Source organism: Ictalurus furcatus, chromosome 13 (assembly GCF_023375685.1).
Source record: "Ictalurus furcatus strain D&B chromosome 13, Billie_1.0, whole genome shotgun sequence".
NCBI lineage: Eukaryota > Metazoa > Chordata > Actinopteri > Siluriformes > Ictaluridae > Ictalurus > Ictalurus furcatus.
In genome coordinates this window covers 5881679-5906683 of record NC_071267.1, presented here as the reverse complement: position 1 = coordinate 5906683, position 25005 = coordinate 5881679, and the positions used below count along the sequence as shown (strand labels likewise).

General features: G+C 40.6%; 1 protein-coding gene across 1 annotated transcript; it reads right to left on the bottom strand.

Annotated features, from left to right (window-relative positions):
- Window positions 1-20814: 20814 nt before the first annotated feature.
- On the bottom strand, window positions 20815-24952 carry sox9a (SRY-box transcription factor 9a). The gene is made up of 3 exons (XM_053640324.1): window positions 23987-24952; window positions 23346-23596; window positions 20815-23129 (listed from the first exon to the last, which is right to left on the bottom strand). The coding sequence occupies exons 1-3, from the start codon at window positions 24412-24414 to the stop codon at window positions 22459-22461; spliced, it is 1350 nt and encodes a 449-aa protein (XP_053496299.1). The 5' UTR covers window positions 24415-24952; the 3' UTR covers window positions 20815-22458.
- Window positions 24953-25005: the final 53 nt, after the last annotated feature.

Here is a 25005-nt window from a genome sequence, read left to right as displayed (position 1 = left end):
GATGCCCCTAGAGTGTGACCCAAGGCTAGGAACTGGGGGTACCTCCAAGTTCTCTGAGCATGTAGGCATTGCCTCATGATACTACTTTCAGCCACCACTGAATGGTCTCATGTCCAATGGGCCCAGCGATATGACATTGGCTGCTGCTGCCATAAGCTCCAACAGTCTCTATAGAGACTGGAGGGGATGCCCAGACCTAACTTTATCTTGCTCAATGTTGATAGGATTGCCCTATGCATGTTGGGGATAGACATGCCCTTATAGTGTTCGAATCCCATATAACCCCTAGAAAAGTTCTTCTCAACTGGAGAAGCAACTTCCCTGAGGTTCATCCTGAGTCCCAAGGTCCTTATGTGGGTGAGAACAACATCTCAATGTTGAATCACCAACTTCCTGGACCACGCTAGAATTAAACAGTCATACAGGTAGTTTAGCACACAGATCCTCTGGAGTCACAAAGGAGCCAGCGTGGCATGCATGCACTTCATGAAGGTGCAAGGGGATAAAGCTAGTGAAAGGAAGAACCTTTATTGATGCACATTGCCTCCAAACGCAAACCTCAGGAAGCTTTGTCTGACTGGGCAATGGAATATGCATCTTATTAAGATCTAGTGTCAAAAACCAATCCTCGAACTGAATCTGTGGAACTATAAGTTTGAGCATCAGCATCCTGAACCTGTACGTCCAAAGAGTATGGTTCAGATGACACAGATCTAAAATTGGCCGGATACCCCTGTCTTTTCTGTGGACCATGAAATAACAGCTGTAAAAATCTCCCTCCATCAGAGAAAGAGGTACATGTTCTATGGCCCCTTTGTTCAAGAGAGGTCTACTTCCTGGGCTAACATCAGGCTCAGCATTTTGCTGACTACTGTCTTGGAAGAGGGGTGGGATGGGTCAATCTATAAACTGGACCCAGTACCCATTTCTATGGAGGACAGAACCGATGGAGATACATTTAGCAGTAGTTTCCATGATGCCAGATGGTCTTTAGTGATATTAACTTTCTACATTTTGTTGGAGGGAAAGCATCAGATTTTCATTGCCCAGTGACAGCTTGCTGACCACAGAAAACGGAAAACTTGAGATGGCATTGACTAGGGAAGCCCTACAGTAATCCTGGGGGCTAACTTCTTGTCCCCTGATACCTCTCTCCGCTGCCCCTCAGGACCACTTCTTTTTGCCTTTTAGGCACTGATTATCATTTTTAAATCAGACCTACTAGCAGGCTGCGACTGTGACCACCCAGTCCCCCTGGCTTTCTGTGGGGAGAGGCGGGCCACCACACTTGCCTTCTGTGCATCCCTCACAATTCAGCAGGTCTAGCTTGTAGGCCTGCAACACTGACATTGTATGCCGAGACCCACAAGCAAGACCCACTGCCAACCAACACTGAGGTGGTCTTACATAGCCTGAATGGCAAAGCTGGCCCACCTGATTTTGCTGCCGTTGATGGAGAGAGGTAACTCCCAAGCGCCTCCTCCACCTTTGACATAGCAAAATAACTGTACTCTTTATCCCCCTTGATGTCCGAAGTCACAGGGTTATAAACACGGCTTTCCCCAGAAGTGTGAGACTTTGTGGTGCACTGCTAGGAAAAGGTTTTTTTTTGTGGTGTCAGGGAGTGCTCTACTTCTCACTGGCTCTGGGTGGGTTGACTCTCCATACCAGAGAGAGAAGTCACTTCGCAAGCTCCAAAACCTGCTATTGGAGAGTCGGATCCCAAGGAAAGAGGAAGAGATAGAGCAGCGCTCATTTCCAGAAGCTTCTCCAGATCTATACGGGACCTGCAGAATCCCAGCTGGCCCCTGAGGTCCCAGAGCCCTGAGGTCCCAAAAACCATCACACTTCAGCTGAGAAGTGAGAGAGCTGAGAGCCAGGCCGCTTCATTGTGCCTTTTCTATTTTTACAGTTTATTTTTACGATGAGTGCAGTCAGCCCCCTCGAGGGCTGCCCGAGCAAGCTCCACTTCAATACATTTCACACAAAAAATGTGTCCATCCCCCTCTGTAATAAAAAGAGAGCAGGGAGTAACACAATTTCTGAACTCTCTAAGGCTCATGCTGTTTGCTCCGGATAGCGGCAGAAGAGAAAATAAATAAATAAATAAATAAATAAATGTCGATACATGTTCACGAGCGAACCACAACACATGCATATTTTGTTGACATGAGAGCAGACAAAAAAATGCAAGTCCTCCTCTATGTTGAAATCTGCAGTCATATTTGTTACAAAGATTGTCCTATGTGACTCAGTTTGTGTACAGCATCCCTCTTCCTCTGCTGTAAACAGTGCAGACCTTCCGGGTGCAATTGTATCATGACAACGTCCACTCTCGTGACAACGTCCGCTCTTGCGATACAGTGGGACCCGGAACCCCTTTATTGTTCCCTCTTGCATCATCACAACATGCATGTATCCTGGTTCTCTAGTGATCTATGCAGAGTGAAGATTTTTGTGAAAAAATACCTAATTTTAGTAAAAAAAAATACCTAATTTTAAAGCATTCATATTATTTCAGAAAATTAGGATTAAACCACTGGAGTCACATGGATTACATTTACGATGCATTTATGAACTTTATGGAACTTGAAAGATTTGGTTACTGGAGTGTAAATGGAGGGACAGAAAACTCACGTTTCCTTAAAATGTCGAAACGAAAAGTCTAATGGGTTTGGACCAACATGACAGTGAGTAATTGATGACAGAATTTTTGGGTGAAGTATCACTTTAATGCCTTTTTTCGTTCTTTAAATTAATCAGGCACAAAACAGAGCTTAAATGTTCCTGAGAAAGAAAACTCTCCTATGTCAGAAAGCTTAAATGACTGTACATTTTTCTTTGCTAAATAAACTTTAGAATCTGTTTATTATTAGGCTTAGTTTATTTGGAGCTCCCACCACACCAATCAACAACCTTTGAGCAAATCAGACATGAGAATTCAGCAGTGTTATGGTAAGAGATTATTTTCTTCCATAGCACAGCCTCATTGTTGTGTTCCTCGACAGTGTCATATATTCAGGCAAATCTGGCTGAAGTGCATCTGCTCTTACGAATGAAATTCTGATTTCATGTCATAAAGGCCAATCATAATGGATTTGACAATAATTGACAGGGTGACGTGAATGAGGTCATTTCCTGTCAGTGATGTGGCCTGCCTCTATGGGGGTGGTCAGTGGGAATTCTGGTCTCTGCATGGGGGCCTGTCTGAACTGTCTACTGGCCTGATGGATCAGCTCCCAAAGTTGGTCCTCATCCATCACTTAGAGTGCACACACACACACACACACACACACACCTCTGTATGTACGTCTGTATGTGTGTGTGTGTGTGTGAAATGTTTCTTCGTAGCACTGTATACCGCAAGACATTTTAACACAACATCTGTTAACATCTGAAATTACAACATTAATGCAAAAAATAATGTCTGTATGAATGGCAGTGAAGACTAGAAGTAAAAAGATTTTGTGGCTTGAATTGAAGCATTTGGTCTGCTAGATAGATAGATGGATAGATATATGGATGGATGGATGAAGTGGGGGAGCAGAGTGACTTTGATTAATGACTGCTCACAGCATGCATCCAGTGTGTGTCAGGCTGGAGAAAGGACAGTTTGAACATACAGTGCTCTCTCTCCCTCTCTCTCTCTCTCTCTCTCTCTCTCTCTCTCACACACATACACAATCTCTCTCACACACACACACACACACACACACAGACACACACACACATACACGCTTTGGGTCTCAGTGATAAACATTGTCATTATCTTCATAATCAGCATCATTATAAATCTTTGAAAGTTTTAAAAGGCTTTTGCTATTTCTCATATGCTATTTTATTTCTATTTTTCCAACACATTTCATGTAGCTTTAATTGTAAAAGATTTACTTGTACAGCAGTTCCATCATGGTGAGTTAACATAGTTTAAAAATGATAGTGTAAATCTATGTGAAACACCAAAAAGAGTTCAGGTCATTAGAAGATTTTGAATACAATGTTGGATATAAAGGCACATGAAAATCAAAAGTGTTAAACAAACAGGTTGGCCATGTAGGCTGATTGTTAAGTAAGTAAGTAAGTAAGTAAATTTTATTTATATAGCACATTTAAGCACAGCAAAGCTGACCAAAGTGCTGAACAGTGTAAGAAAAAGTTAAATAGAAAACAGATTAAAACCAAATAGAGACAGACAACAGTAAAATTAGATTAAAACGCCTGGCAGAAGAGATACGCTTTCAGCCTCTTTTTAAAACTGATAATAGAAGGTGCAAGGTGGATGTCCAGTGGAAACTGAAAAAGCTGTATACCCCTTAGTTTTTAAATGGAATCGAGGGACATACAAAAGAAACCTATCAGAAGATGTTAAAAATCTGCTAGATGAATGTGGTGTAAGAAGATCTTTGAGATAAGAAGGAGCTTGATCATTAAGAGTTTTAAAGACAAAGAACAGAATCTTAAACTGGATCCTAAAATGGACCGGGAGCCAATGGAGCGATGCTAAAATTGGGGTGACACGATCAAATTTCTTTGCCCTAGTCAACAGCCTTTCAGCTCCATTCTGAACCATCTGGAGATGAGAAAGAGATGACTGAGGAAGACCCAAGTACAATGCATTACAATAATCTAACAGCAATGTGATAAAAGCATGAATAACCTTGGAAAGACAAAAATGTTTTAAGTTTAGAAATAATCCGTAATTGATAAAAACTATTCTTAACGACCAAATTTATTTGCTTGGTTAAGCATAATTCTGAGTCAAGAATGATGCCTAGGTTCTTAACCTGGGAAGTAATTGAGGGGAAATGGTTACGAAGCTCATTAATGAGACCATCTCTCAATCCCAGGGGACCAAAAACAATCATTTCGGTTTTGTCTTCATTAAGTTGGAGGAAATTATTTGTTAACCATTTTTTAATATCGTCCAGACAGTCCAACAATGGCTGAATGGAGTCACCAGCTTTCAATGGTATGTACAACTGGGTATCATCAGCATATAAATGAAAAGAGACATTGTGCGCTCTAATAATATTCCTCAATGGACGCATATATAAGTTAAAAAGAAGTGGGCCCAGAATGGAGCCTTGAGGTACACCACTAATAACAGGAGCGGAAGATGAGGAGAAATTACCCAACGCTATTGAAATGGACCTGTCCTTAAGATATGAGCTGAACCATTGTAAGGTGGTACCCTTGATACCAAACAGATGCTCTAAGTGCCAAAGAAGTATGTTATGGTCTACAGTATCAAAGGCAGCTGTAAGATCTAGTAGCAACAACACAGTATTTTTTCCAGCATCCACTGCCAGTAAAATGTAATTGGACACTTTTAGCAAAGCAGACTCCGTGCTATGATAAGCAGTGAAACCAGATTATAATCTCAGAGGGAACAACATCAAGTGAAGTGGACGTTATTTTCATCTGGTTAACCAGATCACACAGTTCCTTTAGAGAAACATGTTGAAAATGATAAAAGGGAACCAGTATTCAGGGACAGGTCTGAGAACTGTGAAGTGAAGGAAGAACGAATGGCTATCACTTTATCAGCAAAAAAAAAAAAAACATAAAAAAATTTCTCACAAAGTTCAACTTAGGATTCCCCATAGAATTGGCAACTAGCATTTATTATTAAATTAATCGTGGTGAATAAAATCTTAGGTCTGACAGTGTAGTAATTAAATCAGAAAATACCTAGACCTAGCTGACTTTGCTGCATTCTGAAACTTAAACAGACAATCTTTAAAAATCTGAAAGGACACAGTTAAATGATCATGCTTCTATCTCCGCTCGACTTTACGACAAGCCTGTCTGAGAGAACGAGTATTATCGTCCAGCCAGTAATAACTTTTGACTTTTGCTTTGGTTGTTTCAGCTTAAAAGGAGCAATGGAATCTTAAATATTAGAGCAAAATGTGTAAAATAAGGCAATCAAATCATCAGGCCCAGAAGAAGACTCTGCAGCACCCAAGATAGATGTTTCAACAGCATTAGCTAAATAACTTTCAATAAACTGAGAGGCAGTGAGTGAATTAATAAAACGGCAGTAATAGCCTGAAGGCCTAGTCACAATGGCAGAGCTCGCAGCAGGGACATTAAAAACACTGGGCTTGTGATCAGAGAAGGAAGCATCTTCAATATTAACATTATCCACTGGGATTCCATATGATAATATAAGGTCTAGAGTATGACCAAGGACATGTGTTGCCTGATTTATATGCTGAATAAGACCAAAGGAATCCAAGACATTACAAAACTCAGTAACCAAGCGTCGACCAGGACAACAGACATGCACATTAAAATCACCCAATAATAACATATGATCATACAACGGATCAATAGAAGTCCACAAAAATCGCTTAAAAAAGCATTGTCCAGGTTAGGTGGCCTATAGATCAAAGCACAGAATAGCGCTGAAGAGGTAGACTAAGTGATTAAGTGATTGTTTAAAGACCATAGCAACCCCACCGCCCTTACCAGCAGACCTTGGAGGACTAATAAAACAATAGTTTGGCAGACAAAGTTCCTTGAAGACTATTGACTCACCAGCACTGATCCAGGTCTCCGTCAGAAATAAAATATCCAAGTCACGTCTGGCAAAAAAGGAGGAAGGAGGAGGACTGTATGGGAAGAATTGAGATGTTGAGAGATGAAAACTGAATGAGGAAGCAATGAATTTAAAAGTAAAGAAAGAAATAATGAGATGGGTACCGTTGGGATTTTCTCACTACGAGAGCAGCGAGAGCTACGAGAATAATTTGACATTCCTAATCAGTGCAGCTACTTGTAGCCTTAAAAATACCCTGAAAATAGACCCTCCCCCACCAAAATTTATAAACAACTAATATACTCTCCAAAACACCAAGCTCTGTTCAGACATAAAGTCATTTCTTCTTCAAAAATCCTCTAAAAATGGGTTAGATGTTGCAACATGTTGCAAAATAACTTAAAATGACTAAACTACAAATGAAACATAAATTGAAGCTTATATTTGTATATAGTCTGATACTACTCAAAATATTGGAAAATACAGAGAGATGTATTTAGGTCAAATGTAATACAAGCATGTTTTTCTGAAATACACAGCGGAGATGTGAAACAGAATCAGGACAACAAGCTTGTCACTCATCCCTTGCACCTTTCCCTCTGTCAGTCACCATGACAAATGAGAATTTCATCATCGAGCCCTCCTGATGAGAGACAAGAGGGAATAAGCCTTGTGTGTGTGTGTGTGTGTGTGTGCGTGTGTGTCTGTGGATGACTGGGTGGGTGCGTAGGTGTGTGTCCACCACTTCCTTGCCACATGCAGGTAAAGTATGCACTATGAAGCAGAGGTTTGACAGATGACCTTTCGTCCAGTTCTTTCAGATGCAGTGTGTATTGTGAGAAGGTCAGAGCTCATGTACCACTTCATTAAACACTGAACATAACAAGCACTGAGCTTCCTTTTCAACTGAAACCAGCAGTGCTTATTAACAGTAGAAAACTATTTTGCACTTTTTTAATATTGCTGAATTACACTACAGTGGCATTTTAGATAGACAGACAGACAGACAGATAGATAGATAGATAGATAGATAGACATGTTATTGATTGAGTAAGGGGAAATGCATTGTTAGAAAAGCCTGAATGTAGAGCACTACAATAATAAGTAATACAGTAATTTATGTCAATTAATAAGTGCCAAGGAAGTAAAAGTATAACATTTAATAAGTAATGAATAAATATTGAGGCTGCATGTTCTTACAATGGTGCTTGGAAGTTTGTGAACCCTTTAGAATTTTGTGATATTTTGTCTCATTTGTTTAATTGGGTTCTCGTTATCTATTTTTAGGACTGTGAAAATCTGATGATGTTCGAGGTCATATTTATGCAGAAATATAGAAAATTCTAAAGGGTTCACAAACTTTCAAGCACCACTGTATAGGAAAATAAACAATGATGTGGTGATGTGAAGTGGCGTTACTGTTACCACCCCAAGTCACACTTCAGAAAGTGTTTTATTACTCTTATACCACAGTGATTTGCCAATGATTACATTTTTATTAATTTATAGTTAGCTTAACACTATGTCTGCAAAACAGGTTCGTTCACTAGTTGTACAGTGGTACAGTGGTATTCAGGGCAGTGGTGGCTTGGTGGTTAAGGGGCTGGGTTACTGATCGGAAGGTCGGGGGTTCAAGCCCCAGCACTGCCAAGTTGCCACTGTTGGGCCCTTGAGCAAGGTCCTTAACCCTCTCTGTTCCAGGGGGTGCTGTATCATGGCTGACCCTGTGCTCTGACCCCACCTTCCTAACATGCTGGGGTATGTGAAGAACAGAATTTCACTGTGCATATGTATATGTGATAAATAAAGACTCATTATCATTACACTTGCTTTATAGCAGTTAAAGAGAGTCTTTCCCTCAGAAAACACAGGGAGAACATGCAAGCTCCGCACACACAGGGCCTGGAGGTGTGAGGAAAATGTGTTAACCATTAAACCACCATGCCTCCTTTTCAAAAACTTACTCAAGTTTGGCCCGGAGAACATGATGGCTGTTTTGTCCAAAAACTATTTGAAATGTCGACTCGTTAGACCACAAAACACAATTCCACTGTGCTATTGTCCATCTCAGATGAGACCGAGCACAGAGAAGTGGGCGGAGCTTCTGGGTAGTGTTGATGTATGGCTTCTTCTGCTTTGCATAGTAAAGCTTTAACTTGCATCTGTGGATGCAGCGGCGAATGGTGTTGACTGACAAAGATTTACCAAAGTATTCCTGAGCCCATGTCAGGATATCTCATGTTGGTTTTTAAGACAGTGACGTCTGAGGGAACGAAGGGAGGGAACGAATGCACATTCAGAAGTGTTTTTCAGCCTTGCCCTTTACGCACCGAGATTTGACCGGATTCCTTGAAACTTTTTGCACTGTCGAAGGTGAAATGCCCAAAATCCTACCGATTTGTCTTTGGGGAATGTTGTTCTCAACCTTGCTCTTGAAGGACTAGGCCTTTTTTGGAGGCTCCTTATATACTATGATTAGACGATTGCCTCACCTGTTTCACATCACCTTCTTCAACTTGTCACATCGCTATTAGTCCTAAATTGCCCCTGTCCCAACTTTTTTGGAACTTGTTGCATGCATCAATTTAAAAATAAACGTTTACCTTCAAAAAAAAAAAAAAAAAAACTATGCAGTTGATTAGGTAAAGCATCAAATACCTTTTCTTTATACGTTCTTTGTTTAAATACAAGTCCAAGTACATTTACAAATCACTCCTGCTTTTTATTAGCATTTTCCATGCTGTCCCAACTTGGGCTTGTTTTTTTTTTATTATTTATCATTTTCGCAAGGTTACAGCATTAAAATGTGTTTTAGAGATTAATTTGCAGAACAACAGGTTGATAATTGATGTTATGTGTGTCACTATGAAGGTCTCATGCTCCTCAGGTTTCAGTCATTAACACCACATGCTAAACGCTAAATCTCAGCACTGGATCTGAAACCTGCCTAGCGTGGTGCCTGCTAAACCCATCTCATACAACACAGCATGTTTTAATGTTTTTACTTTCTCCCACATCATTTTTTCCTTTTCTCACCTCTTTTAGCATCGTCGCTCTCTCACCACTCTGCACTTTTTAATTAAGTCTGCAGCGCTCGAGTGAGATTTCATATCCCAATCTATTTTAACAGCTTTCGAGTCATGGCCCGCTTCATTTACAGCTACAGTGTGGGTGAGTAATCCATCCATTTATTCTTCTAATCCTCCATCTTTCTGTTTTCTCCTCACTTTAGTGGCGCTCATGTTCTGGTGAAATCACCAAGAAGGCATTCGAATATTCACATAGCACAGAGACTTTTAAGATTCCCTCAGTGCATCAAATTACCATATTTAAAAGTAAATTAGAGCATGTAGAGAGCGAGAGAGAGAGAGAGAGAGAGAGAGAGAGAGAGAGAGAGGATGATGAAGAAGAAATAATGGTGGATTAAACAAAAAGTGTGTCACTGTCTCTGTGTGTCTCTCTGTCACTGTGTGTGTCGCTGTCTCTGTGTGTCTCTTTGTGTATTTCTCTCTCTCTGTGTCCGTCCTTCATCCAGTGCTTGAATGCAGAGCAGCGTTTACACTCAGACTGAAATATCAAAAACAGGGACCATGTGGTCACACCATTCTGCCATCACAAAACGTATTCTGTTACTCTGTATTCTGTTGTGGTGAAGTACTGATGCCATGTTCATTCCTACTCATGCTTGAGACTTGAAATTTTATGAACTTACTGTGTAAAATAGAAAGACTAATCACTTCTTTTATCTTTCTGCATCACCTGTGAGCACTGATGGACTGACACACATTCTTAAGATCTCGTAGGTAAGGGAGATTGTATATGTAGCAACTATTGCAGGACAAAAGTAAAGGGCCACTTTAATAGAAACACCTGAACCGTTGCTTGTTTGTACAGTTATCCAATCAGCCAATCATGTGGCAGCAGGGACTGAATGGGGACTAGAAATGTGATCTCATGGTTGTTGATGCCAGATGGACTAGTTTGAATATTTAGAGTTTACACAGAATAGTGTAAAAAACAAACAAACAAACAAACAAACATCCAGTGAGCAACAGTTAATGGAGGTGGAAATGCTTTGTTGATAAGAGAGATCAGAGGAGAATGGCCAGACTGGTTCAAGCTGGAAGGAAATCGACAGTAACTCACATAACCACTCTTACCAACCACGGTGCGCAGAAGAGCATCTCAGAACAACTCAGTCTCACAGAAGAAAGAATTTCACGTACAACTTATCAGCAGCACCTTCTATATGCTGGATCATACTTTCACTCTGTATGCCACATTACTTACACCACAGTATTTTAACCAAGAACACAATTCGAATAAAAAGTGTATATATATATATATATATATATATATATATATATATATATACACAATTGAACAATTGAATATTTTTCAGTTTGGGCGTTCCATAATGTTTTTATTCAGGCTGTTTCTCAAACCCTTTCATGTACAGGGCATCACTGATGAAGACAAAAACACCATGATCTTCACAGTCACCAGATATCAACTCAACTGAGCACCTGTCAGAGATTTTGGAGTGACATATTAGACAGCGCTCTCCACCACCACCACCATCATCATCATCAAAACACCAGCTGAGGGAATATCTTTAGGAAGAAAGCTGGTTAACCCTCCAGTACAGTCCTGGAGACTTGCACAATCAATGCCAAGGTGCATTAAACCTTATGAACACACTTTATGGTTTCTTTTCCCTTTACTTTGTCACCTGTGTTCACGTGTGTGTCTAGAAGTACATCAAGTTAGGAAGAAAAGTGAATCAGTTAGTGTGACATAGGGGTAGCACATCTGCTAAAGTGGGTGTAGTTATGTGATTGTGGGTGGACATTTGTGTGTGTGTGTGTGTGTGTGTGTGTAAGTCACGGACACACACACACAGATGGATGGGGAGAGATAAGGAAGTGATAAATTGCTGCATCTGTTGACCAAACAGCACATGGCTTGTGTTAATCCCTTTTGATTTATATACTGTCAGGATGTTCACCCGTTAACACTCTGTGTGTGTGTGTGTGTGTGTGTGTGTGTGTGTGTGTGTGTGTACACATGTTTAGTGGATCACACTTCCGATCAGATGGTGCCTGCTTGTTGCTGTCAGTCATTTCAGGCTGAATAACAGTGTCAGTGCAGAGGGAGCAAAGTTTTATTCATCATAATTTCACGTTTTCATCAGACAGCATTCTCACTGGCAGCAAGTGTGTGTGTGTGTGTGTGTGTGTGTGTTATTAGAGCTGTGTCTTTGCTTCCCACAGCAATGAGGTTCTACAACATTAGAACCTTTACTATAAATAATTTTCTTTAGTGTAATTTTTTTGCCTTTAAATGGATTTATATGCCAGACATTTTCATCTACAGTAAATGAGAGAGATTATAATCTGTGCAGGTAAGAGTTAAGGGCCCAAAAGATTTGGAAGTTGGTCCTGACATTCTTCTGATAACTGCAGCACTACTGCCTCCCTTTCTCCCCGTCTCCTCTTTATTATTATTTTTGGAAAAGTAAACGCTGCTTTTCTCCAGCAGCCGTTGCCTGAAGTGAACGTGGATTTGCCTCCTCTGCTTGGCACATCCCGAGGGAACTCGCATCCTACTGTGAAATAACACAGCGCTGCTGGCCATTTTTCTTCCGCCTTGAAAGCTCATAAAGTCTTTTGCCTGTCATGGTGAAAGGCTCTCGCCCAAACAGTCGGCCTTGTTGAAACTCCTCCTACCAGACTCCCTTTAACCCAAATAAACCCTTTAACTTCACACCTCATGCACTTGTACATGTGCTTTTCAGGATTTCACTAATGCTGGTCATATGGTTCACACAAGACAGCTTTGTCTCTGCAATTCTGCCACCAAACCTCGGAAAATAGTCACGCTTTTTTAGGAACATATGAAGAAGAAATGCTCCTCGAGTACTTTATTGTTGAGTTCATCATTGGTGGTCTTTGCCTTATTTCACCACCTGCATATGTCTTGACAATCATACTTACACTTCAGAACATCCAGGTTTAAATAATAAAGGAATAGCTGAATGCTGTACGTACAGTAAACAGCCTATTGTATATAATTCTGCACACATATGTTGTATGCTGTATAACAGGGGTGTCCAAAGTCTGGCCCCAAGACAAATGTTGCCCGTGGACAGATGTTAACTGGCTCTTCTCTCTTAGACTGCATGTCATTTTTCCTTTCACTTGATAGTGCCAGCAGACCGTGTTAACACACTTAGCTAAATTACAAGAGCCTTTTTTTTTCTCTGGCTACACCTGCAAATGAATTTTAGTCATGGCTACAGACAACAAGTCCAAAGTTAACAGTAAGAAGGAGCAATTTCAAAAGAGCTGGAAACCATGGAAAGGTTTGTGTGAATTCTAACTAACATGGATTTGCAACCAATTAATTTATGTTCACGTTAGTTTGTCCAATTAGGTTTGGTCCCTGAAATAGGAGGGACCACATATAACAGTAGTGGTAGAGTCCTTTAATGGCCGATGCTGATGCCGATGGCGATATCTAGAAAGCAGTGATATGCCTCAACTCCATATTACACAAATTTAATTACCGTAAACGAGACGTACAGAAAATCGGTGAAACTAAATGAACATGTATTGCGCATAATATTTACGTAATATTCTCTGAAGGACTTACAAAAATATTCACTTAATACATTTGTACAAATAAAAATAAGGTTTAGTGCAGCTTCTCCTAGTGTCTTGCTGTCTGTGCCAGCCATCTAGCAGAATAAAAAAAGAAAATAAACTTTGATAACTTTGATAATTAATAAATGCCAAATATCGGCCGATATACCGGCCTTGGTGATATATTGTTCGACCACTAATTCAGTTATTTTAAATCCTCAAAGATGTTATTCCTGCACATGTGGACAGATGCTCGGGCTTTGGCTTTCATGAGCTGATCACGGGATGTGTGTAGTAACTGGATTTGATATAAGTAAATCTGCTCATAGCATGTTATGTTTACATTTATACCATTTTTAAATGATACTGTTACGCACTGACACCGATCTTCTGCACTACCTTTTATATCAGACCCTTCCACACTAAAACTGTGTACTGGTCGGTGCTACACTGTCACTTACTGTGCCTATTGTTCTGTTTTAGTAGTACTGTACTGTCCTGTGGTGTTAGCACACATTTGTGTAGAATGTTTGTAGATCTTATTTAGTCCTGTGTCGTCTCGTGTGGTTAGTGTGTTGTTTATGTAGCACCATGGTCCTGAAGGAACTTTGTTTCGTTTCTCTGTGTACTGTAAAACTGTATATGGTTGAAATGACAATAAAACCACTTGAACTGAACTTGAACTTGATATGAAAGTGTTACAGTACTTGGGTGAGATGAAGGCGTTGGGTAAATGAATATGAATCAAATTTGTGGTTTATTCCCATTGGGACAGGAGATGTGCAATTTCCACCAAACATTTTATTTGGACTGTTATTTAGTTAGCCATGAGTACGGCAGCATGATAAAGATCTTTTTTTGTGTGCTGTACGTAATAACACCCAACTCTCTTAAACCCTACATTTTATGTGGATGTTAAATGTGTTAAAATACATATGTATACACAAGTTTTCAGAGGTTCTTTCTTTTCTGACTTTTTGTCACAATTGATGTGAAAAGGGCAATATATGACTCGAAAACATTTCCCAGAACCCTCTGTTTACCAACCGGTGTGCTTTCTCTTTATTTATATATTTTAATGAACAAAATAATTCTTATAATATGTGATGTCCATAATAACAGGAGCAGGCTCTGTCTATCTTTAGGAGTTCATGCCCGCATGTGATCAGTATTGGAGTTTTACTACTGGCTTAATGTTCATGGTCTTGGAAAAAAATGTTTGGGTTCTGCTTTTTAACACAGACTCCTTTTATTTGATCAAATCCTCAATCTCAGGAACAATTTCAGGTAGTCCCTCATCACATCCCTCTGCGTAGTGGACAAGTCATAGAACCACAAAACCACTTCCCCTGTGGAATACTGAGGTAAACAATGGACCATTTTATTACACTCCTCTAGTCTGACTAAACTGACAAGAACCAGATCTACTATTAGGATAGATATCACATGATTGAAAAGAAACTGTTATTAGGTTATTTTCAGTTTTAAACTATTAAGTGTTTAAAACAATGTACGATACACTCAAGAAAATACTATGCAAACTATGGCTAACTGCTATGCTAACTCAAACACAGGAGAAAATTGTTGGCAAGTAAAACTCAAACAAATTCAAATGCAAAATGTTCCTACTGGCATGACAAATATTAACAATAGCATTAGCACTCACGGATTCTAGGAACACATAGCACAAATTCGAGAGATTAACCCTATTGCTCCGTAGTATCACCAGGTGCACTTGCTAACTATCAAACTTTGCAGTAAATGAATATGACTGCCACTGATTAACCTCACTTTAACGAACACTATTCACTCTTAGTGCCAAAGGTGCAGCTTGCTAACTTGCTAACGTCTTGTACTATGTGTATCTGCTGCTAGGAGATGAACAAATTGTCGATTCCAGCTTGTGTGACGTGCATTTCCTCCCCCCCTCCCCCCCCCCCACTTTTTTTTTGTTAAATGTTTGGCTGCCTGTCACTGTATTGATGTACAGTTTCCTTTGAGGCAGAGCGAAGCTTTCTGCGAGCTGCACCGTTTTCAAAAGGGAGGAAATGGGTTCGTGCTCCGAGGTCAAACGGTCCCTTTTGTGGCACTCCTGGGGGACAATGACGATGGGATGATGTGATGTGGAGGCGATGGGAGGGGTTATTAGGATGGAGACTGCTGCGTTTTTCCAGAGTCGAAGTGGAAACGAGAATGAGAGAAAGGAAGATGAGGAATGGTCCTAGAGAACTTTGATTACTTAACTTTGTATATACTCAAAAAAGAACGAAAAGAAAACAAGTTTCACCCCAAGACTTTCACTGAATTGGCAAACGCTTGCTCCTGATGTTTTTAATGAGTTCTCTTCAGACCGAATAATTTCAAACATTGTATTTTCCCCTTCAATGAAAAATGAGGCCACAGAATAATTATGCTTTCCTTGTCATCAGAATATTTTCTCTGTGGGTGTTTTTGGAACGATACACAGGGATATGTTATGTCCAACACCCACGCACACATGCACATTGTAAAATCATTCTTAATTAAACCTTGTTTATTTATTTATTCCAATTTTCAGCTTCATACTACACGGCTGATTCAGGTTTTGGTTATCTTTAAGGATTTGTGCTCTTCTTTGGAACTTTTTAAAACTATATTGTTACTGGACTGGGAAGTTGCCAGATTCTGCCTCCCTCTTTCCTCCAATCTTCTTCTTTGTTGTTATTTTGCATTTGAAAGGGCCACCCATTGGGCTTGGAGGGGAGAGAGTCTCTGCGAGCTGCCTGTTTGGAATATTAATGCCTTTCTCTTGGGAAAACTGCCTACGGGATGAGGAACGAGCTGCTCCGCTCACACCATTCCCACTTCCGCTCGGCTGTACTGGGGGGGTGGGTGGATAGAGAAAGAGAGTGAGATCTCTGGGTTATACACATCTATGAGTTGTTATACAAGACTTTTGACTTTTCTGTGATCTAAGGTCCTGAAATTCTTCTAACTTGATGAAATGCATTAATCGGGGGAATGGATGACATTGCAGATCCTATCTAGTGGAGATGTTTCTGCTCTCATCTGAGGGGCTTCAACAAACTTCGATATTAAAACATTCTAGTCACTTTAACCTGAATAACCAAAACTCGCCATAGGCATATAACAGATCTTTCTTTCCCAACATTTTAACCATTAAATAAAACCTCAAACAAAATAATGTGACCATTTTACTGGTAGAAAGATTTAAGCAGTGGGAACACACTGGCAGCACATCTACTGGCAACAGAGGTGATGATGACGATGATCTTGATGACCGTTCTGGGGGATGGACAGAGCCAGAGACACCGCCCTCAGCAAGATTTGGCCTACACTGGGCCAGACTGAAGAAAACAAGCCATGTGAACAGTTTCATCAGCCAGGCTTTTGAAAAGGCCACCGTTCCTCCATCATGAGAGGGAGAACCATTTCTAATGGCTTTTTCAGATGGCAGAGCTTACGTCTTTCTGCAAGAGTCATCTCAGTCCTTCATTTTCACCCCCAAACAAACCTCCTCCTTCCCCGTCTCTTGACGGTTCACATCTCAGTCAGCACAGCCAAACAGATGTGCTCACTCCCCAGAACTGACAACAAGCTTTATACATTTCTATATTTCCACAGGGAACTAAGTACTATATGCACTCCGACATTGATCTGTTAATACATTTGCCTCTGGTGATGTATTATAATAGCAGAAAAACAGTATGAATTTCACGTTTGCTGAAATATGTTTATTCTTGTATAAATTCCATTTCAAGTTATTTAAATTGAGTATGAATAATTAAGCAGTTATATCAGCCAAGTGGTTAAAGTTATCTGCTAGTGTTCAGAAGGTTGTAAGTTCAAATCGCTGAACTTCAGTTAGAGACGCCCAAAATACGTCAATATTAACATGGAAAAACATATTTAGATGCTGCGTAAATTGATTTTATTTCTTCAGATGATACAAGTTACCTACACGTAGTTACCAATGCATTTTTTGAGTAGTGTCTGAGAAGGATTTTAATGATCACTTTAATCACTGCATGCGAGATTTAAAAGAACAGCATGACCTCTAACCTCCCTATTTGGCAGCTTATAAAATAGCACTTGATCTTTGAATAGCACATCCTTTAATTTTTATAATTTATTGTTTCATACCTTGCCTTGGAGAACTGGTTTTTCTTAGCGTGTTCAATACTTTTTTCCCCGTGTCATTCCACTTTATTACACATAACTTTATTTATGGACTTTAATGTTGTGGATTCCTTAGATTTCCGGATTTCTTGAGTTAATACTGATGTCTGGTGAAAATTTCATGTGGATAGCCTCATTGCAAATATATTTACTGAAAAAAATGTTGACGTGTCCAATACTTATTTCCCCCACTTATATATATATATATATATATATATATATATATATCTTATATATCTTACTGGTCATTCAGCATTCATTCAAATTCAATTTTATTTGCATAACACTTTTAACAGTAATGTAACATTGTCACAAAGCAGCTTTGCAAAACTCCAGATTTACATCTAGATACAGAATGAACAAGTCAGAAGCGATAGCTGGCAATGAAAAACTCCCCGAGATGACATGTGGAAGATATGTTGATAGGAAGCAGACTCAAAAGGGAACCTGTCCTCTTCTGGGTGACACTGGATAGTGTGAATCATTACAGTATACAACTCTAGAAGAGTCAACTCAAACTGTATTAAGTGTGCTGAAAGGATATGGAATGTTTGGTAAGAAGTATCCAGATGAGATTATTCACTAAAGCAGAACAGTTAGTCTTAGGCATACACTATTTTGGGGGAGTGCAGATAATTGTATCATCCATGTGGGAGCATCCACAGCAGCAGAAATTGAGCCACAAGTTCAGAAGCTCCAGGCAGAAGTAGAGAATCAGTATGAATCACACAAGTCTGGAGGGTGAGAGAAGTGTGTCAGGACCTGGCTCTGAGAGAGAACAGATTACTTAAAGAGTATTTAAAGTTGCGTAGTGAAAGAGTGTAAGTGCAGACTGTGAATGCAGACTCCAGCAGGTCTAACTATAGTATACCAGCATAACTAAAACTAAAAGCCACCATAATTTGGAACAACATCAAATACAACATAAAAGAGCACAGTGAGGTTCGGGGTTTATACAGGAAGTGGCTGATGGAGGAGTTGTTTTTGCATTTCAGTTGTTGGCTTACAGTATTAAAGCACACTTTATTAAAGTTATATATCCTTTCGCATGGTGACTTAGTGGTTAGCACGTTCGCCTCACACCTCCAGGGTCCGTGGTTCGAGTCTGCATGTTCTCCTGTGCTGCGGGGGTTTCCTCCGGGTACTCCGGTTTCCTCTGCCAGTCCAAAGACATGCATGGTAGGCTGATTGGCGTGTCTAAAATGTCCGTAGTGTATGAATGGGTGTGTGAATGTGTATGTGATTGTGCCCTGTGATGGATTGGCACCCTGTCCAGGGTGTACCCCGCCTTGTGCCCCATGCTCCCTGGGGTAGGCTCCAGGTTCCCCGTGACCCTGAAAAGGAGTAAGAGGTAGAAGATGGATGGATGGATGGATCCTTGCATTCCCAGTGATTAATACATATACTGCATATAGGCACTGCTGAAAATGATTAACAACTGAAAAAAGCGCTCTCGAATACTGTATATTATTTAAAAACAAAACAAAACAACAATCCTGGTACAAACATGACAATAGATTCTAACCAAAACATTGGAAACAAAACAACTATAGGATTGGATATTATCTGGCTTTAAGGCTAGGACATTTTGCTATGGCCACCCCACACTAACTCTGAGGCCCACCTTGACCACCCCATCAGTATGTTCTGAAGCCTTTGTTGCATTGCTTCTATAACATATAACATATTAGAACGAGCACATTAATATAAGCTTGTGATTTGATTTATAGAAAATGAATCAACACTCTCTGACCCATCAGAATCAAACATTCAGCAGTGCTGTGGTATAAACATGTGTAACTTTAATACTAGTAATTTGACATGACTTAATATACAGTATGCAGCTTAAATGGTACAAGCCTTTAGTATGAGCTATGTGAGCATACCTGTACATAAATTTGCTTCCATGTAGCACAGAAGTAATTCATTTATTATCCAATATGTACATGTAAACCAAAATTCCATTATTTAAATCAGGTATGAATTATCGACCACAGTGTTATATTGGAGAGAGTTCAGTGCATATGTAAACATAAATAACAGACCCTTCTTCTGTGAAACAGCTGGTGATGGTTGACCTTTGACCTTTCCCTCAGCCAAACATTCACTGTGGTCCATCTGCTCACCTTAGCATGTGTGTAACATATCATACACTCTGTAAACACCGCAGGATGTGCGGAAGCACATGTTCAACTTGCAAAGGCGGAAAGACAATCTGATGTTGTAATAAAGTGCAAAAAATACGTTGTAAAATGAAGTTCATTCTGATGAGAAAGCAGAACATGAACAATCATATCATATTGCTAGGCATTCGTTTATAAACTGTCACTCAGTACCACGTCGGAATCCAATGCTGAATTGCAACGGGGGAAAAAAAAACACTTTTAATATTACATTCTCAGTGTCTCAGTATTTCCTTTCATTGACATTTAAAAGAGGAAAAAAGTACAATATGTTCGTTCTGTGAAGGATGAATTCATAAAGCAGAATGGAGGAGAAAATGTAGAGCTAATAGAACTCAATTTTTCATTTTTCTTGTTTGCTTTAGGCTTAAGATTTTGACTGTGAAATTTGTAACATTTTCCTGGCATCTGGAAACGTCTTAACAAGTTAACCCGATAAGTTTCAGTTTATTATTCTGTTATTCATCTTAAGCATAACATTTAGCAACTACAGCAAAGCTAAGAGGAATAATAATAATAATAATAATAATAATAATAATAATAATAATTAAGAAATGTCAATTCATTTTCATTTAGGTAATATGAGCTTAATTATCTTCAGGGATTCTGAGTCAGTTCTGAGTTCAGATTGCTGTGCTGTTCTCGTTGTGGGTTTCCTCTGGGATCTCCATCAATGCTAAATTACCCCTGTGTGAATGAGTGTGTGAATGAGTGTGTGAATGGTGCTCAGTGATGGAATGGCGTCCTTGCGCCCGGTGTTCCCAGCACAGGCTCCAGATCCAGCACCACCCCGACCAGAACAAATCGTTTACTGAAGATAAATCTTTTAAACAGAACACACCCGTCATTTTTAATTAAAAAAAATAAATAAAGCAAAGGTATAATAATAATAAATAACTCGACATAACATGGATTTGCACGGTGTCCCAAAAGTGTGCGTACATAGGGGAAATGAACACATTTTAGCTAAATGTATTTACAAAACATCATCTACATGATTGCGATTTCATTGTAAACAGTCGTCTCTCCCACTGGTGATGGACTTGTGTCAGCACATCTGGCGTAATGCATGTAATTGCATGTTCCAACTCTGTCGTCGCAACCGTACAACAGCTTCCTGAACCAGCCGTGAGAATGATTTCAAGACGTTTTATATATATATATATATATATATATATATATATATATATATATATATATATATATATAAACTAAGTATGAAACATTTTGGAAGACGTTGCTAAAAAGGCTGCATTTCCCCTTTGTACGGAAACTTTTGGGACACCCTGTACTCTAACTCCTTCATCTTGCTTCCTGTCTCACTTTAAATCAGTTCGGATCCTGGAGCTCACAAGTAACTAAGTGAACAGAAAGAGAGGATATTCGGTGATATTTCTCCTTCAATGGTTATTTATTTATTTATGTTTCTTGAAAATGTAAAAAGAAACAGAAGCTACACTTTTATTTCAGAGTATTTTTTAAAATGTTTTATTGCAAATATAATAAAAAAATGCAAATATTTAAAGAAAATTATGTTAAATCTGATGAAAGAAAAAAAAATGTTCGGAAGATGTACCATCAGTAATATGTGGCATGGAAAAAGTCGATCTTAGAAAAGATTTGATGTGAAATCTCTGGTATCTCTATAAACAAGCACACACGCGCACACGCACACACGCGCGCGCACACACACACACACACACACACACACACAGTTACAGCTTCAAACAGAGCTTCAAAAAAAAAAAAAAAAAACCTTCCTAATGGAAGAAAGCTGACAGTTCCAGTTTGATCAGCCTTGACAGTACTTCATCATCAATTCTGGCTAGCAAAAAAGAAGAAAAACAAATAGACAAATAAACATTTAAAATAGAGACATCTAGATATGATAAATAAACATGATGATTACAGAATTGTACCATATTAAGTAGCAACCCTTCCGGTTTAATGACTTGGATTAAACATTACAATATCCAGAAGGGTGACTTCCAAAGACAAATAATTAGTTGCTTACAGTATTAATGAATACACTGCACTTAATTAATCTGAAATAAAATTAAGACTAATAAATAAATTAGAAAGGGTTAAGACTGAACAGAAAAAAAAGGGGTCAGGGTGGAAAGATGAGACCAGTATGACTGTTGACTGGAAATAATGACATGGGGTCAAAGGTCACTTCCTGCCACTGTCAGGCACTAAGTAAATTCTCAGCTGCACATTCTACCTTGACAAAAGAAAAAAAAAAAAAAAACCCACAAGACCAGGCACTGATGGTGCACAAGGCAGACATGTCATACAAAAAACATTAAAAATACATCACTCTAAAGCATCAGGAACATTTTTAATAATCATAAATACAAGAAATAACGAAAGTGAACATAATGTAGGATGCAACGGCATGAAGATCCACTAGCACAGCAAACAGAATCCTAGAGGCCGATAAAAAATACCATGAGGATGACTAGGCAGGACTGCTAAGAGTGGTTTAGTAAAAAATAAACCGTTTCCCTACAGAATAGAATCCCTATCAGCTATGGAAAAGGTCAGAAAACATACACAGTACATACTAAAGTACAATAATTCATTAAGTCCTCACAGAGGATTCTTCTTTTCGCAGAAAAATGTTTCTCTTTTCTCGCAATCAAGGCTAAAAATATATATCTAATTGGCATCAGGTGATTTAAAGATGAAAAAGGCACGTGGTGAGCTGCTCTTTTTTAAAGACCAGCGTTCCTTCCAGTCTTCCTCTGCTGAGTATTCAAGTGTGTGCTTTACAGGAAGAGTAATCGAGGGTCTCTATGTGGGGCCATCAGCCTTGTTAAATAATCTTCACTGCATGGGTACGTATCTGTGTGTGTATATATGTATGTGTGCGTGTGTGTGTGTGTGTGTGTGTGTGTGTGTGTTCTCATGGTCTGGAGAGCTGTGTGTAGACAGGCTGCTGGTCCCAGTGCTGGGGGCTGTGGCCTGATTGGGTCTCGGTGATGGGGGTGTACATGGGCCTCTGGCTGGGACTCATGTAGTTAAAGGTGGAGTAAATCGAGCTCTGGCCTGCTGAGTAATAGGAGGTGGCGCTGCCTTGTTGGTCGGTGTAGTCATACTGTGGCCGGTTGATGCATGATGGGAAGGCAGAGGATGAAGTGGAAGTGGTGTAGTGCTGCAGGTTAAAGGAGCCATAATGGGTAGGACTCAGCTGCTCGGTTTTGATGTGCGTTGTCCTCTGTTGGCTCTGATCCTCACCAGGGCTTGCAGCACCCACCTGAGGGCTGGAGCTCGGGCTCTTGGCCATCCAACCGGTGGCCGCTGAGCCCATCCAGCCGTGCCCGGGGTGCCCGTTAGGTGGCAGGTACTGGTCAAACTCGGCCACGTCAAAGCTCTCCATGTGTGAGATGACGTCGCTGCTCAGTTCACCCAGGTCCACGTCACGGAAGTCGATGTTAAGCTGACGCTGCCCGCCAGAGCCAACAGTTACTCCGATGCCATCCGGGAGTGGGCGGCCCTCGCATTTTGGCTCACTTTTGCCTGTCTGAGCGTCAATTTTGGGGGTAGTGGGCGGAGTCGGGGGACCCTGAGACTGGCCTGTGTGTTAAGTACAGTACAGCTGAACACATCTGAAGCAACACTTGCCATAAAATAACAAATTCTGGACCAGGATTCAGAATACCAGAATACTTCTTCATTTCTAACTGCATTATTCACAAATATCCTCATCACTATACGATATTACCAAATACAACGTGTAACAATTCAGTTATAACTTAGTTATACACTGTGGCATCGGCATTGTCTCCTTACCTGACTGCTCGCTGGGGGAGTGCACCTCTCCCATGCTGGATGCTGGAGAATCGGCCTGCTGCAGTGCCTTGAAGATGGCGTTGGTGGAGACGTGTGTGTGCTCAGCACCCTCTTCCCCCTCGCCCTGACCATTCTTGGCTGATTTCCTTCGCCGTGGCTGGTACTTGTAGTCCGGGTGATCCTTCTTGTGCTGCACACGCAGGCGCTCAGCCTCTTCTACGAATGGACGCTTCTCCACATCGTTCAACAATCTGCGCAAAAGGAAAAAAAAAAAAAAGTGAGCATGAGTGGAACATTTAAAATAATATTTAGGGCATAAACTATCTTACATAACAAAACCTGTGGTATTAACACCCTACTGAACGCTGTAAGAGTTAATTCAGAGTGAACTGAGAACTCGTGTTATTAGACCCGAGCTATTAAGACTGACATGCTGCTGTGTGATTATTTTTTTCTGCAGACTGCTAATATAAGCATTGAAATCACAGTTGACTCAAACTGGCGCCATCCTCCATAACTTCATACCCCCCCCCCCCCCTTCAAATAAATAAAATAATAAATACAAGACTGGAGCCTCTTTAAAGAAGTTTTCTTTAACTAACATAAGTTTAATAAAAACGTTCATTTCCCTGCTGATTTACCTCCATAACTTGCCCAGGGTCTTGCTCAGCTCGGCGTTGTGCAGATGAGGATACTGATCTGCGAGTTTGCGGCGCGCGGCCTGCGCCCACACCATGAACGCGTTCATAGGCCTTTTCACGTGGGGCTTGTTTTTGCTGGCGCCGTGCACGCGCACCGGTACAGGCACGAGCGTCCAGTCGTAGCCCTTGAGCACCTGCGACACGGCCTCGCGGATGCACTGCGGGAACTTCTCACTGTTCTCGTGCTCGTCGTCCACGTCCTTTTTCAGCTCGACACCATTATCGCGCGCGCGCCCACCGCCGCTCTCCACGTCCGAGCACGAGCCCGAGCCGCTAGGAGAACTCGCCGAATCCTCGGACATGCTCGGACTCGGTGCGTCCTTCTCTTGCTCATCCGTCATCTTGAGGTAGGGGTCGAGGAGATTCATACGAGACGCTTTTCGGGTCGGGGGGTAACTTTAAAAAAAAAAAAAAAAAAGTTAATGCGGCTCGAGACGGCCTTTAAAAAGTCCGCGGAGTTTTTTTCTTACTCACTAACGCACTTTCAGCGCACCTCCGACTCCTAATAATATTTCACACCTCAATAACTCGAAGTTTTTTTTTTTTAAAATGTTTCTTTTTCCCCACCGGGCGACTTGAGCCGCGTCACAGCGTCCGCAATCCACTGATGCGCGTGAAGTCACTTCAGAGAAAGCGCTCCTCTCTTCGGGTCCCGCGCGCGCGTGCTGCTTTATTTCCAAGTGGTGTCCGAAACCTGCGCTACGTGAGAGGCGCACGCGGTCTTTATAAGAGCGCACGCGTGGTGATTGGACGAGCTCAGAGCTGCGCGCGCGTCACGCCTCTGAACCCGACACTTCCCCGGTCTCCTCCTCCGCCTCGCCAATTACTGCTCCCAATTTCGCGTTTCCATCAGGCTGAGGCAAAGCTGCGTTTTTTTATTTTATTTGAAATGTATTTGATGTGCGTGTGATTACAGAGTGTATCGGATTATTCCTTCATGAAGAGTTCCCTGCAACACG

What these genes read in the sequence shown, in the direction of transcription:
- sox9a (XM_053640324.1), bottom strand. Translation starts at nt 24,414, where the DNA reads ATGAATCTCCTCGACCCCTACCTCAAGATGACGGATGAGCAAGAGAAG. An exon ending in ACCCTGGGCAAGTTATGGAG is followed by an intron (nt 23,597 to 23,986) that starts GTAAATCAGCAG and finishes CCTTTTGCGCAG; the next exon opens with ATTGTTGAACGATGTGGAGA. An exon ending in CTCCCCCAGCGAGCAGTCAG is followed by an intron (nt 23,130 to 23,345) that starts GTAAGGAGACAA and finishes CTTAACACACAG; the next exon opens with GCCAGTCTCAGGGTCCCCCG.